At 36.2% G+C, this 15,795-nt stretch overlaps 1 protein-coding gene across 7 annotated transcripts in view; it reads right to left on the bottom strand.

The window, feature by feature from the left end:
- Window positions 1–5,039: 5,039 nt before the first annotated feature.
- The window catches only part of MATR3 (matrin 3), a 48,371-nt gene continuing 37,615 nt past the window's right edge, over window positions 5,040–15,795 (bottom strand). For 6 of the 7 annotated variants that reach the window (XM_032627587.1, XM_032627588.1, XM_032627590.1 and 3 more), the window contains 9 exons: window positions 15,538–15,663; window positions 14,904–15,029; window positions 14,551–14,718; window positions 10,426–10,557; window positions 10,050–10,093; window positions 9,567–9,942; window positions 7,795–8,017; window positions 7,178–7,299; window positions 5,040–6,127 (listed from right to left, as the gene is read on the bottom strand). In XM_032627587.1, coding sequence (XP_032483478.1) covers window positions 6,077–6,127; window positions 7,178–7,299; window positions 7,795–8,017; window positions 9,567–9,942; window positions 10,050–10,093; window positions 10,426–10,557; window positions 14,551–14,718; window positions 14,904–15,029; window positions 15,538–15,663 — 1,368 coding nt within the window. In that variant the 3' untranslated portion in view covers window positions 5,040–6,076. Of the gene's footprint in view, window positions 6,128–7,177; window positions 7,300–7,794; window positions 8,162–9,566; window positions 9,943–10,049; window positions 10,094–10,425; window positions 10,558–14,550; window positions 14,719–14,903; window positions 15,030–15,537; window positions 15,664–15,795 lie in introns of all 7 variants that reach the window. The other variant, XM_032627586.1, reaches the window with a different exon arrangement.

The following is a 15,795-nucleotide window of genomic DNA, read 5'->3' on the forward strand; positions in this document are numbered from 1 at the left end:
TTCCCTGGTGGCGCAGTGGTTGAGTCCGCCTGCCGATGCAGTACCGCGTACCGCAAAAAAAAAAAAAACAAAACTGCTTTGAGTCAAAGCTCCAAAGAAAGTTTGGCAGTTGTCCCTTGGTCAACCACTTTGGCCACATTTGCAGATCTGTATCCTAAACTGGAAGGGCTTGGCTTTCTTAAGCCTGCTGAGCCAACAGCTCTGGAAAGATGGTGCTGTTTTACTGGTCTGTGGAGCATGATTCATTCAAGAAACCTGGAACTATCAACTCGAGGCTAGAAGAGGCATGAACAGGAGGGAGAACAAAATCAAAATAGGTAGTTTAATCTGTAGATGACTCTGGCAATCTTTTTTTTTTTTTTTTGCGGTACGCGGGTCTCTCACCGCTGCGGCCTCTCCCATTGCGGAGCACAGGCTCCGGACGCGCAGGCTCAGCGGCCAGGGCTCACGGACCCAGCCGCTCCGCGGCATGTGGAATCTTCCCAGACCGGGGCACGAACCCGTGTCCCCTGCATCGGCAGGCGGACTCTCAACCACTGCGCCACCAGGGAAGCCCCGACTCTGGCAATCTTAAAAGCTAATCATGGAGATAAATGGAACTTATTAACACAACCTATGTAAGTTATGTTGAAAAATAATCTTTGCTAAATCCTGGCTTATTTTAATCTGAACCATTCAAAGGCTTATGTTGTTTTTCTCACACAAAGGGGCTATAGATCTCAATTCCCAGCTCACCGTGAGTTCACCATTGTGGCTGAGAAAGCCTGATGGGCCCAGGGTACTGTCATGATTTTATGCTATGCCTGGATGGTGGTGATGATGGTCTATGAATGGAAAACACTATCACAACAATAAAGGCTAATAAGTTTGCCAATGATGAGGAAAGACACTGCAATGGAACCATCAGAGGTGCAGTTTTAAAATGCTGCAGACATTCAACCGTCTCAGGCACTAACAATTCTAACTTGAGATGGAAGGTGAAGTAGGAATCAGGAGAGGATGGTTATGAAGGCGTAGGATGGCTATGAACAGGTTCCCACTCTCCCCGAATTGTCAAAATGTAGAACGTGTAAATCCTCTGACTCAAACACTCCACGTATGGGGAAGAAATCGGACATATATATAGATACGTAAGGATATTCATAGCTGTTATAAACAACCAAGAAACTGAAAAGCCTATCAATAGGGAATTGGTTAAGTGAATTATGGTATTAACAGAATAAAGCAAGTTATTAAAAAATGGCTGGCCTTTCTCTCCTGAGATGGCCCACACTCTGTGGAGTGTGTTTCTCTCTAAATAAATCCACTTCCTACCTACCCCCCCCCCCAAAAAAAAGGCTAAGATGGTAAGTTTTGTGTATTAAAAAAAAAAACTGTCCTATGGGCTTCCCTGGTGGCACAGTGGTTGAGAGTCCACCTGTCCATGCAGGGGACACGGGTTCGCGCCCCGGTCCGGGAAGATCCCACATGCCGCGGAGCGGCTAGGCCCGTGAGCCATGGCCGCTGAGCCTGCGCGTCCTGAGCCTGTGCTCCGCAACGGGAGAGACCACAACAGTGAGAGGCCCGCGTACCGCAAAAAAAAAAAAAAAAACTGTCCTAAAAAGAGGATCAAATTTGTATAAAGTTGTAAATGTAAAATAAGCAAAGGTTTTTGCAGAAGGGTGATAAGAGGAAGAAAAAATTCCTCTTTTCCAGTCTGAGCCAAGCCCATCCTTGCTGGTTTTGCACAGCCCAGCTACTTAAAATGAGATGGGTCAGAAACACACCTTGTACTTGCGAGCAGAAGCAGCCACCATCAGGAAAATCAGTTAGGTCTTCACTAAAGTTTCACCATCCATTACACCAAGAATCATTTAAAACTCCAATTCCTTTCCACAGGTTTTCATACCACAAAAGAGTGTGCACACAGAGCATGAACTAGGGCTTAACTTGATACAAAGTGTAGGAAAAAAAGGGGGGGGGGGACATATATCAAGAACATAGTTGGTAGCTGCCAAGGAAGTAGCTGTGACTTAACAACCCTAGCAAGGTTGCTAATAGAGCAAATAGAAATTGGCCCTACTTTTGATAGTCAGCTGCAATGACTGAAACTTCAGTATTTTGTCCTTGTCAAAGGTAGGACATTCCTGCTGCTCTTGGTATATCCATTTGGATCAGGTCCTCAGAACCAATACATCAATGCTGCCATGTATGAAGCACAATGACAAGATGGTTCAAAGATCATTAAACTTGTATCTAATGGCAGCAATACAAATGCTATTGGCATGGATACGTTTGACATTTCTCTACTACATGTAACATACTGCCTTTCAATTTTCCCATTCTCTACTGTACATGTGGCTTTGCAGAATTCTGAAACTTATGGAAATTATAAATCTAAGGCAAGAACTACTTCAAGGGAAGGCCAGGGCTAAAGTCTTAAGATAAAGACAAGTCTTAAGATAAAGCCTTTTAAAAGTATTAATATAGCCTTTTAAAAATTAATCATTACCTGACAGTCCTCTCCCTCAGAACTTTTCCAAATTAACTAGTACCTTAATTGAGCTCTAGCCTGTGTCAACTATAAAGTTTATAATTCAGCAAATTATACATGGAGTGATGAGAGGTACCTACTTCCATTTTGCCATTCACTTGAAACTTCAGTAAATTAGCTGTTCAAGATTTTATTAATGTTCCAAGCAAGACAAAGGGTTGACTTGGGAAAGCAGTATCTAGGGCTCTGAAATGGGTGTCTCCCATTAACGACTCTTTAAAAAATGCTTTGCGAGTGCCCCCAAATAATGATTATTTTCCAGCCTTCTCCTTATTTTTAGTTTTTAATAGTAGCAAAACCAGTACTTCAAGCAACAGTTATCTAAACCAGGTGTTTGATTACAACTGCCTAGCAGTAACACTTCAGCTACAGGTAAACCAATCAAAGTGTGGCCTCTATCCTTGACATCAACATCACCTGGTAACTTGAAAGATGGATAATTATTAATACCCACCCTACACCTAGCAAATCAGAAATTCTAAGAACAGGGCCCAGCAATGTTTAAATGAAGCTTCCGGGTAATTCTGATGCATGCTAACATTTGAGAACCACTAAAGGAAAAGAATTCACAGAACCATTTTGTTTACATACCATGTTGGATAAGAATCTTGATCTTTCCCACGACAGTCAAAGGACCTGCATCAGACTGGAGAGGCACTCCAGCTCAACAAACAGCTCAAGGTCCTTGTCAAGGGAATATAATCTCAAATGCATAACCATTCAACACTTTGAGCTTTCAGCTATCCTAGGCCATTTTCTGTGATGGAGACCAATAAAGAAGAGTACACAGCTACTCACTCCTAGCCCTAGTGCATATTATCCTAACCAAACTGTCTATACCAATTTTGTTACTAATTTGATTTAAAAATATAATCTGTGGTGTTTCTACAGATTTCTACTACATACCGTGAGCCTCTTTTGTCATAATTTTTATTCATGATGTTTTTACAGGTCAAAGCCACCAAAAACGCACTGCGAACAAGGTGAGGCATAAATATGTGAACCCTTCCCCTTTTATAAACTTAATGCCACCATAATACTTAATAGGGTATACATCCTTTTACTTGTCCCCATCACCCTAAGGGGTAAAAGAATTCAGAGGAAGGATATAACCTTTAAAAGGTCCTTGCAATCATACCATTTTCTAGAGGAGGTACTTCCTGGTGTACTCTATAGCCAGAAATTCACCTTCCTCATTAATAAAATCTTAAATAAAATTATTTTTAAGATACACAATACTACAGCTAGCCAACTCAAGCCCTACCAGGGTCACTCTCATATGCCAAATTTATCAACAATCGGTTAAAAGAAAACTAAAACAAACATGAAGGTGTTTACAAAAGTTCCCTTTGGGCTGCCCTGGTGGCGCAGTGGTTGAGAGTCCGCCTGCCGATGCAAGGGACACAGGTTTGTGCCCTGGACCGGGAAGATCCCACATGCCGCAGAGCGGCTAGGCCCGTGAGCCACGGCCGCTGAGCCTGCGTTTCCGGAGCCTGTGCTCCGCAACGGGAGAGGCCACAACAGTGAGAGGCCCGCATACCGCAAAAAAAAAAAAAAAAAGTTTCCTTTACCCAGGATTAACAGCAGATTAAACTAAAAACTAAAATGGTGGTGGGAAAATTTTCAAGTTTATAGCTGGGTGAAGTGGAAACATTCCTCTTAAATAAAGGTTTGCTGTAATCTGGGAAATAGCTGTTACAAATTTATTAATCACTAGCAATTTATGAGAATTTCTGCTTTCAAATGCTATCAAATGAAGATATTAAACATTCTTTTCTCCAACTTGGTATATCTAACAAAGTAGGATCTATGAAAAAAGTTATCATTGACAGAAAACAATCAAGGGATTCCTTGATTTGTGTACACAAAATGCTTTGTGTAGCTGCTGTTAGTTAAAGTTGGAGTTAAACAAAAGCGGGTAATTAGTAAAGGCCAAAATTAAAACTACAGAAGTAAACTGGCAAGGATTTTTTGTGCATGTTACATTTTAAAAAGTGTCATCTGCCCCTCAGTGGTAGATCATAATATTTCTTTCAACTATTTGATATATATCCTTTAATACACTTGGACCTAAGAGTTTCAAAGAGAATCCCTTAAATTCTTATTTTTTTTAATTAAAAATTTGTTTGACAATAATTTCTTATACCTATAATCCCAGCAACTTTGAAAGGCTGGTAAAAACCAATTCTTGTTATTCCATGTTACTTCCAATTTTATCGTTAAATACTTAGACATGTCTAAACATGAGCTTTTACCATTTCCTCACCCGTTAACGTCTTAAAACTGCAAGGTCTTAAAAAACTATGAAGAAAAAACCAAAACCCAAAAACTATGAAGAGTCCCATTTTCAGTTATGTAACAGGAACAAGAAATCCACCAGCACTAAAAGCTTTAAAACTCAGATCTTTAGTAGCAGTCTTTAGAACACTCTAAATTAAAAATGTAATAATTTGTTAAAGCATGCAAAAAGTGTAACAGTGAATAAAAACCACAACTGACAAATATATTGGTTAACATTTCAAACATGTATAACCAATGAACATGGCCTAGGTTTTTTTTTTTTATTGGTACTCACTTCAGAAACTTGAATCCACAGATATAAGCAGTATATAACCAGAAAGTTACAAGTAAACACAGATTATACATGCAAATTTCTGTTCACAAAGGTCACATATGCAGTATATGAATTAGAAGCGTGCATCTAAGATTATGGCCAAACTGTTTTTAAAATGCAGAAATGTAAAATTACATCTTGAAAATATGAAGAGATGGTCTACACACTTCAAAAATCAAATGTGCTTATACCAGATGTATGACAGCTACAGGATTCAAGTGACAAGCAATATCTCAAGAAATTAATACTGGTCAAAGAGAATGGGAATATTTTTACATTTCACTGAAAAAGACATTGACTACTAGAATACGAAATCTAGCAGGAACTTAGGGAAAAAATTACAAAATCTAAAGCCAATTACTTAGTATTTCTTATTACCTAAACAGCATGACATTAAAAGAAAACTGCACCTGCATTTTAATTACCAATCTCACATTAATGAAGTTCTCAAAAATTGAAACAAAACCAAAAATGCTTCGAACTGCAAATGAAAAGTCTGCAAGGCTCAGATTAAAATGTGGAATGTTTCAGATGAAAGTAATAAAAATACAATTGGTTTTGTTCTTTATTGAATGGAATCAAAAGTTTTGACATTTCTTTGAAGCTTGGAACTACTAAATTTCACTTCTCTGAATGTTTCTACGTATCTTTCTTAGTGGTGCAAGTGTCTTAAGTAGCATATGAAGTCAGTCTCTAACAAGTATTTCTGTCTGTTACCATTTTGATAAAACAAAAACAATTCTTCATTAACTTAACCGTATATGTATTTTTGCTATAACACTTAACACATGAACAGACGTCTATTATTTTTCCACTATAACAAAAGAGTACAATAGTTTTCTAACTATCTGTATTGTATTTAAAAAAGGTTAACATTTAAAAACAAAGAACCATTATTTTCTTTGAAATCATTAAGCTTCTTGCCCATCTTAAGCTTCCTTCTTCTGCCTGCGTTCTTCTGCCAATTTATTCAGAAATTTCTGAAAAGAAAATAGAAAAAATTTTTTTACAAGGATTAAGTCACCGCAGTGAAACATAACAAATGGATTAACTCCAAAACAAAATATTCTATCCATGTTTAGGGACTTGAGTCTAATTTAACTATAACCTTATCAATACTTTTAAGATCCAGTTATTCTTATTAGGCAGGTATGAAACTAAACTGGACACCACAGTAAGGCATAGGAGAAAAACGGTAAAACATGAAAGTTATTTAATGTGCAATTAAGACTAACTTACAGAGATGATCAAAGACCATAACAGCCACACAGAAGTACTGCTACACCCCAAGAACTTAGTTAAAATGACATATATTTATTCAATGACCCTTCCACTAAGCCAAGCAGACAAAATATTTATATTAAATTGCTGCTACCACTGAAAATAACCACTGTTCTTAATGCTCTGCTTTATAAATCAGTGTTATCTACAATTATGAATTCTTTAACTCTTACTTTCAAGTTTTTCCCCATTATTTATTTTAATACTTAGTCCTTAAGCCACTAACTGAAACACCAAACTTCAAAATATTCAAACAAATTTGTTATGCTTTACCATGTTGTGCTTTTTTAATGTATCCTTTTATCTTTATATCCTGTTGATGATGAAACTTACTGAAGTGTCATTATTAATATATAATAATTTAAAGTCAATGTAAAAATCATTAAGTATGAAGGGATATGGCACTTTATAAAGCTGGCTTTCAGGCCTCCAATATCCAAATTAGAGAAATCACAGTCTAACAACCATTTGAGAATACTCAAATAACTTTAACTATACCAAAGAATTTATAACATTTAGAACTATAAATTTAGAAATTACTCAATTATCAACACTTAGTTAAGAGTATTTTCTAGAAAGAGGCTTAATTAACAGATGTTTCTAGAATTCATTAAACTGCTCAAGGCCCATCAATAAAGAATGTTATTTCCAGGATAAAGCATGCTGGGTCCACAGACAGTACTTTCCATAAACTTACATGATTTGCTAGTTTTCACTAAAGAACTCTCCTCTTTTAGATATAGCCTTACCTTTAATTTCTGATAATGAGGAAGGCTGCTGCAATGAGTATTCTTTGCAACTTCTTCATTTGTATAAAAGAGTGAACACAGCTTACAGTAAAACCCTGTTTTAGGTATCACATAGTCTATACCTAGAACACAAACATACATTCTTACAAATTCAGTAAACTGAAGACTTTAATAGTGTTCTCAAATCTTTTTTTTCCTGTCAATATAATTTGAATGAGGTAACATTTGTGACAAGTCTAATGTAGCCTAAGCTAAAACAAAACAAAAACCATGACATTGTTAGTAGTTTGTACTTAATTGATATTTAAGGTCCCACACCTAATTGTTCTCTTAAAAATATTGAAATAGAAAAGGTAAACAAAACAAAAAGCAATGTGAAATTCTCAGAAAACTTTATGAGAAAAGAGAACATATTATGGAATGGTAACAAAAGATAATACAAAATCAGGAGACATGGGTAAGAGGAAAACAGAATGTTCCAATTAAGATTTACAAACTGTTTTGCATAGAAGTAAATTAAGAATGTTATCAGAGCTTATGTAAGACCAATTTTAAAAATCTTATTTAGTAAGAGTTTGGGGAGGGTGAGAGGGGAAGAACAAAGCCTTAAATCTCACCAACAGGAACATTGGGCTGATACGGTCCAATTCTATACTCATCTGGGATTGTATAGTCCTCCTTGTTTTCATCACTTTGGCCATCTGCGTTTTCACTTGTATCTTTGTTGGGATCATCAGCATTCTCAGCAGATTCAGCACCTGGTTCTGTATTTTCCTCATTTTTAATTCCATTTTCCAACGCTGCTTCGTTTTCTTGGTCAAGTTCCTCGATCTTGTCCACCTTAATTTCAACCAAACCATCATCATTTTTGTCACCAGATTTAAATGCCATGCCTGATTTACGAAGTTTCTGAAGTTCCGAATCTTCCTCATCACCAACCTCATCTAGAGTGACAAAACCTTCCATACTCCCTGGGAAACGACGCTGTTAAGAAAGACAAATTTACTCTGCAACAATTATCCTGCAGCATCCCTTCCATTTGCTTTACTTGAAGGGAAAGGGATAGCGTCTTTGCCTTCATTTTCTCAAAAAAAAAAAAAAAAAAAAAGAAAAAGAAAAAGAAAAGCAAAAAAAAAAAAGCTGACTTCTTCCTTTTTCCCCTCTAAATTACTAACCTTTCAAAAACACCTTAGCCTGTTTTAAAACTAAATAATCGAAGGCTTGCCTCATACAAGCAGAAAATAAATATGAGGACATGCATATTCCATACTTTCTGAGACTATTCTGCTGCTAGGGAATGTATCGAAGAACTGATTTGGTAGTTGAAAGATGTCCTTCAAAGAAGGTATCTTATGGTATAAACCTTGCTTAGAGAACATTCAGTCTAAAAATAGCACTGTGGTTTAAAAATCAAGCTCTGGAGCATGACTGCTTTGGTTTAGATTTTGGCTCTGCCACTTATAGGCAGTATAACCACAATCTACTCAATTTTAACATATCTCGATCTGCTTATTCATGAAATGGGGATAACAAAGTATCTATGGCATAGGATTATAAGAATCAGTTAATCAGCACACACAGAGCTTAGGAAAAATTACAGCATGTAACAAGCGCTCAATAATTATCAGCTCTTAAGAGTGCAAACATAGCAGCCAAAAAAAGAATCTCAAGACTAACTTTTTTGACCAAGCCATCAAAAGCTGGAGGTATTAGTTTCCTAGTAGCTGAGTACTGCTTAGAAGGAACCAATGAAATAGGATTATAAAAATCTCATTTCAAGACCCATTTAACTTAAGGAGCTCCAAAGGGGCTCCTTAACATAGGTAGTCAATACACCATGGGTCTCTTGAGTTACTATTCTTTTACCATGTACGTATTTTTGTATTGATACTCGCCTTATATGCTCTTATATGTGACATGTGTTCTAAGAAAAAATGTTTTAAAACCTATTAAAATATCTAATCAAGGTTACATTTCTTTAATAGGAAAATTCTTCAAATTCAACCAGTTTTGACAAAAGGTTTTTAGTGGCCTGGGTTGGTTAAGTTACTGTAAAATTCATACCCCATCTTTTAAAAAACAAGCTGGACCATAAAGGCTGCCTACTACTACTTACACACTACCACTACAAAACAGAATCATATGTAGTTTTAAGTCTTTCTCCTTCATTACTAAAAAGTTCCCTTTGTGAACTGACATTTTTCTTTTGAAAATTAGTCCTATTTAATCTGTTTATTGCAGAGTTTAGATTTCAATGTTTTTATTATTCGTATCTATTTTTTCCTAATATAAGTGACTTCTCTTTACTGTGACCCTAATATATATAATTTGAAACGTTTATCTGATCTCATTTTCTACTAAAACAGGTCAACACATAATCTTCCTTTACCTTTTTAAGCTTTTTCTTGGCAGTTGCTGAAGCACTCGCATTTGCGTCTTTTTTCACAACTTTGTCTGAAGGTTCCTTTTTCCCATCAGATGCCACATCCCCTAAATTAGCAAGATCTGTCTCATCTCCCACTGAACTGCCACTTTCTAGCAGTGCTGCTGCTTCTTCTTCATCTACAAGCAGCTCATCTTCAGATTCAAGAAGCATGTTAGGTTCTTGTTCTGCCTGGTCATCCTTTGTATCTTTTTCACCATCTTCTCCTGATTTCTCTTCTTGTTCTTTACCTTCGGTGGTACTTTCAGTCTTCTGGGAACCATCAGTTTTGGATTTCTTATCACTTGGAGATTCTTTGCCATCTGGAGAGTAAGACCTTTTCCTGAAACCAAAAGATACATCTGAATTAATTCACCTGAGCTGGAAAACAAAAGTTTTTAATATACTAGTGTACACAAAGACACAGACACACACACAAAGGGAAATTACCGGGACTTATCTTTTTTCAGTAAGTCAATGCCTCTGTTGGGAATCTAAAAGACAAAATTTTACAGACGTTAAATAAATGTATTAGAATTTGTAGTATAATTATCCAATTAACTAATGACTATGACCGTCCTTTATATATCAACTAAGCTTATTCAATCTCTGTAACCATACCTAAGAATTTAAGCTGAATATAGTTACCAATTCATTACAATCAACATTTCAATAGAGCAGTGAATAATAAACACTTTATTAACAGAACTCTGTTCAAATAAAATCTATCCTATATTCTTGGCATATAAAAATGTTTATAAGAATGTCATGGCTTGAAAAGCATGAAAACAAGCTTTATAATGAAGTAGAATCAAATACTACATACCCTGAGTACCAATTTTTTATATTTTTCAGACAGGTCAACTTTTACACATCTCCCTTGAAACCAAAGGGCCTTTTTCAAACAGTGGTCAACCATTGCCATTGCATCTTCTCTGGTCTCCATCTCAATAAAGGCCTAAAAAAAAATTAGCAAAGACATTATTTTTCAGAGAATTGTACAGAATTTTAGAGCTTATTTTTTTCTACCTGTTAGGAGAATTTAATCTTTAGTATAGAGATAGCAGTAAGAGTTAAAAATCACCCAGTGAAATAAGGGCAATTTGTCAGATTTACAAAGTATCTTGTACAAATATTAAACCACCCGTATGCAGTCTTTTTGCAAAAGTAATTAAAGTACTAAGCTTAGAAAATATCACTCACAATACATTAAGGAAAATAACAAAAAATTAAAAAGTTTGGAAGGATATAAACTCATGTTGCTACAAAAGGGTTAACGAAAAAGAAAAAAAAGATGCTCTCCTTACTGTGAATTTTAAAAATGAAATACAAGTATGACATAACTTAATCCATCCATTAAACTCACATAATTTGAAAAGTCTTTAATATCCAGTGTTTGCAAAGCTCTCACTCTCAGACAATGCTGGTGTGACTATAAATGAATAGTATTTTTTGAAGAGCAATTTGACACCATCAAACTAAAGAAAGCAAGTATCAGGATCCAAAATTCCAATTCTGAAATTGTACCCTTCAATCAAATGCATAAATTCACATGCCACAAAGTCCACAGCAGCATTAATGGCACAGCCAAAATACTAGCAACTCTAATATCCATCAACTAAAGAAATTAAATTCATTACAGCTTACTCAATGGAATCATATACTGTGGAAAACAACAGTATGATATAATCCCATTTGAAGTAAGGGGAAAATGTATACCTATATACACAAAGGAAGATCTTTGGAAGCAAACTCTGGAAACAAATAGTGTTATTAACCAAGCAAGAGAAAAGATCTTTACTTTCCACTTTATTTATTCACCACAAATGAGAATATTAAACAAAAAACAAACAAAACTTAAAGCACTTTGAGAATTAATCTTTAAATAGAGCTTTACTGGAGTATAACTGCTTCACAATACTGTGTTAGTTTCTGTTGTACAACAAAGGGAATCAGCCATATGCATACATATGTCCCCATATCCCCTCCCTCTCGAGCCTCCCTCCCAATCCCAATCCAGGTCATCTCAAGGCACCGAGCTGATCACCCTGTGCTATGCTGCTGCCTCCCACTAGCTAACTATTTTACATTCGGTAGTGTACATACGTCGATGTTACTCTCACTTCACCCCAGCTTCCCCCCTCCCCACTCCATGTCCTCAAGTCCATTCTCTATGTCTATATTCCTGCCCTGCCACTAGGTTCATCGTTTTTGTTTTTCATTCCATATATATGTTAGCATACGGTATTCGTTTTTCTTTCTGACTTACTTAACTCTGTATGACAGACTCTAGGTTCATCCAACTCACTACAAATAACTCAATTTCGTTTCTTCTTATGGTTAACACTCCACTGTATGTATGTGCCACATCTTCTTTATCCATTCATCTGTCGATGGACATTTAGATTTGGATCATGTCCTAGCTATTGTAAATAGTGCTGCAGTGAACACTGTGGTACATGACTCTCTTTGAATTATGGTTTTCTTAGGGTATATGCCCAGTAGTGGGACTGCTGGGTCATATGATAGTTCTAATTTTAGTTTTTTAAGGAACCTTCATACTGTTCTCCAAAGTGGTTGTATCAATTTACATTCCCACCAACAGTGCAGATGAGTTCCCTTTTCACACCCTTTCCACGGGCCTCTCACTGTTGCAGCCTCTCCCGTTGTGGAGCACAGGCTCTGGACGCGCAGGCTCAGCAGCCATGGCTCACGGGCCTAGCCGCTCTGCGGCATGTGGGATCTTCCTGGACCAGGGCACGAACCCGTGTCCCTTGCATCGGCAGGCAGACTCTCAACCACTGCGCCACCAGGGAAGCCCTAGATTTTTTGATAATGGCCATTCTGACCAGCATGAGGTGATACCTCACTGTAGTTCTGATTCGCATTTCTCTAATAATTAGTGACGTTGAGCAGCTTTTCATGTACCTCTTGGCCATCTGTATGTCTTCTTTGGTGAAATATCTATTTAGGTCTTCCGCCCATTTTTTATTGAATTGTTTTTTTTGATATTGAGCTCCATGACTTGTTTGTATATTTTGGAGATTAATCCTCTGTCCATTGTTTCATCTGCAAATACTTTCTCCCATTCTGAGGGGTGTCTTTTCGTCTTGTTTATGGTTTCCTTTGCTGTGCAAAAGCTTTTAAGTTTACTTAGGTCCCATTTGTTTATTTTTGTTTTTACTTCCATTTCTCTAGGAAGGGGGTCAAAAAAGATCTTGCTGTGATTTATGTCATAGTGTTCTGCATATGTTTTCCTCTTACGAGTTTTATAGTGTCTGGTCTTATATTTAGGTCTTTAATCCACTTTGAGTTTATTTTTGTGCATGGTGTTATGGAGCGTTCTAATTTCATTCTTTTACATGAAGCTGTCCAGTTTTCCCAGCACCACTTATTGAAGAGGCTGTATTTTCTCCCTTGTATGTTCTTGCCTCCTTTGTTGAAAATTAGGTGACCGTATGTGTGTGGGTTTATCTCTGGGCTTTCTATCCTGTACTGTTGATCTATATTTCTGTTTTCATGCCAGTACCATACTGTCTTGATTACTGTAGCTTTGTAGTATAATTTGAAGTCTGGGAGCCTGATTCCTCCAGCTCCGTTTTTCTTTCTCAAGATTGCTTTGGCTATTTGGGGTCTTCCGTGCTTCCTTACGAATTGCAAAGTTTTTTGTTCTAATTCTGTGAAGAATGCCATTGGCACTTTGACAGGGATTGCACTGAATCTGTAGATTGCTTTGGGTAGTACAGTCATTTTTACAATATTGATTCTTCCAATCCAAGAACATGGTGTATTTCTCCATCTGTTTACGTCATCTTTGATTTCTTTCATCAGTGTTGTATAGTTTTCTGAGTACAAGTCTTTCACCTCCTTACGTAGGTTTATTCCTAGGTATTTTATTCTTTTTCTTGCAATGTTAAATGTGATTGTTTCCTTAATGTCTCTTTCTGATCTTTCGTTGTTAGTGTATAGGAATGCCAGAGATTTCTGTGCATTAATTTTGTATCCTGCAACCTTACCAAATTCATTGATTAGTTTCTAGTAGTTTTCTGGTGGCATCTTCAGGATTTTTTATGTAGAGGAGAAAATTATGTCACATCACCTGCAAACAGTGACAGTTTTACTTCTTCTTTTCCAATTTGGATTCCTTTTATTTCTTTTCCTTCTCTGATTGCTGTGGCTAGGACTTCCAAAACTATGCTGAGTGGCAAGGGTGGACATCCTTGTCTTGTTCCTGATCTTAGTGGAAATGCTTTCAGTTTTTCACCACTGAGTATGATGTTTGCTGTGGGTTTGTCATATATGGTCTTTACTATGTTGAAGAAGGTTACCTCTATGCCCATTTTTCTGGAGAGTTTTTACCATAAATGGGTGTTGAATTTTGTCAAAAGCTTTTTCTGCATCTACTGAGATGATCATACGGTTTTTATTCCTTAATTTGTTAATATAGCGTATCACATCGATTGATTTGCGTATACTGAAGAATCCTTGTATCCCTGGGACAAATGCCATTTGATCACAGTGTATGATCCTTTTAATATGTTGTTGGATTCTGTTTGCTAGTATTTTGTTCAGGATTTTTCTATCTGTTTTCATCAGTGATATTGGTCTGTAATTTTCTTCTTTTGTGGTATCTTTGTCTGGTTTTGGTATCAGGGTGATAGTAAATTTGGAAGTGTTCCTCCCTCTGCAATTTTTTGAAGAGTTTAAGAAGGATCGGTGTTAGCTCTTCTCTAAATGTTTGATAGAATTCACCTACTATGACTTTTAAAAAACTACCACTTGGCTAGAAAATTTATCTATAATAAGCTAAAGAACCACTCCACCTTGGATGCCAAATTACCTCCCCACCCTTTCTTCACTACAAATGAGGATATTAAAAAAACAAAACGAAACAAAAAACTTAACGCACTCCGAGAAATAATATTTTTCAAAACTTCAACATGTATATTACCTGACTTTTCATCCTCATCAGTATATAATTCTTAATTTTCCCATAAGGCTCAGCAAGCTTGAGGACAGCACTGTCAGAATAGCCAGAATGAGGTAAATTGCTGAGATGTATCACACGTCCAAGCTCTTGTTTTTGATCAAACTTCTGGTCTGGCTTCCCTTCAGGTTTCTTTAATAAATGGGAAAAAAAAGAGAGGGAGGGGGAGTCAAACGTTGGTAGGTATGCCGTAATTATTAGTTAATACTTAAGATTATCCTAGATATTAGCAACAATTTAAAATATCTGTAAGTTAGTAAATATTAAAATGATGTATCAAATGGTTGGTAATACAAATCTGGAAAAACAGATATTACCTTTATTCTTTTATACTTCTGGGATAAATGAACTCTCACTGGCTTGCCAAATACTAATGCTGGTGTAGTTGTGTAATAATCCACTGCAGCCTGGGCATCTTCTGTGGTTGCCATTTCAATAAATGCCTAAAATGGCAAAAAAAATTATTTCCCCAAACCAACCAAATTCCACACTGCCCAAGTCTTTCCAAAAATATTTAATCATTAAATAGAAAGCATTTTCAAGAATCTAAAAGCAAAACAAGAAACCCAGCATTGCTAATTTGCTATTTATTAACAATCACCTCAGATTTTATTACCATCATGATATTAAAACTATCATTTATTATGCCTACTGAATCTGAAATAATTCGGTGCCATTTGGGTAAAAGTTTGAAATAGTTTTCCAAATAATTATTCTTATATAGCCCTTATAGTAGCTGCAGTGTAATAATGACAATGTTACTGCTTAAGAATCACAATTTATAAAGTTACTAATAATCCATTAGTACTAGAATTTATTACAGATTAGTTCAACTATTGGCCCTTTGCTCTATATTACATTCCATATTGATGATTTAAGCTCTAACACAAAACTATGTAATCCCCTTAGGAAATATTTTAGTGATCAATAAATACTACACTTAACTCATACCTCATTAATTTTATTTAGAATCAGATGATTTGAAATAACTCCAAATGGTTCCACCAGCTGTAATAGTTGATATCTCAAGTTTTTCCCTCGCTGGAAATCCATGATGTGAACAACTCGGCTAGTTTCCTATCCATTAGGAAAAAATCAAGTTAGTAAACAAGTCTCTTTAGAAGCAATACGAAACAGGTTATGTATTATATTAAAACTTTTATAATCTACAGCCAACCGGAAAAAACTAAATATTTAAAATATGTCACT

Source organism: Phocoena sinus, chromosome 3 (genome assembly GCF_008692025.1).
Source record: "Phocoena sinus isolate mPhoSin1 chromosome 3, mPhoSin1.pri, whole genome shotgun sequence".
Lineage (NCBI taxonomy): Eukaryota > Metazoa > Chordata > Mammalia > Artiodactyla > Phocoenidae > Phocoena > Phocoena sinus.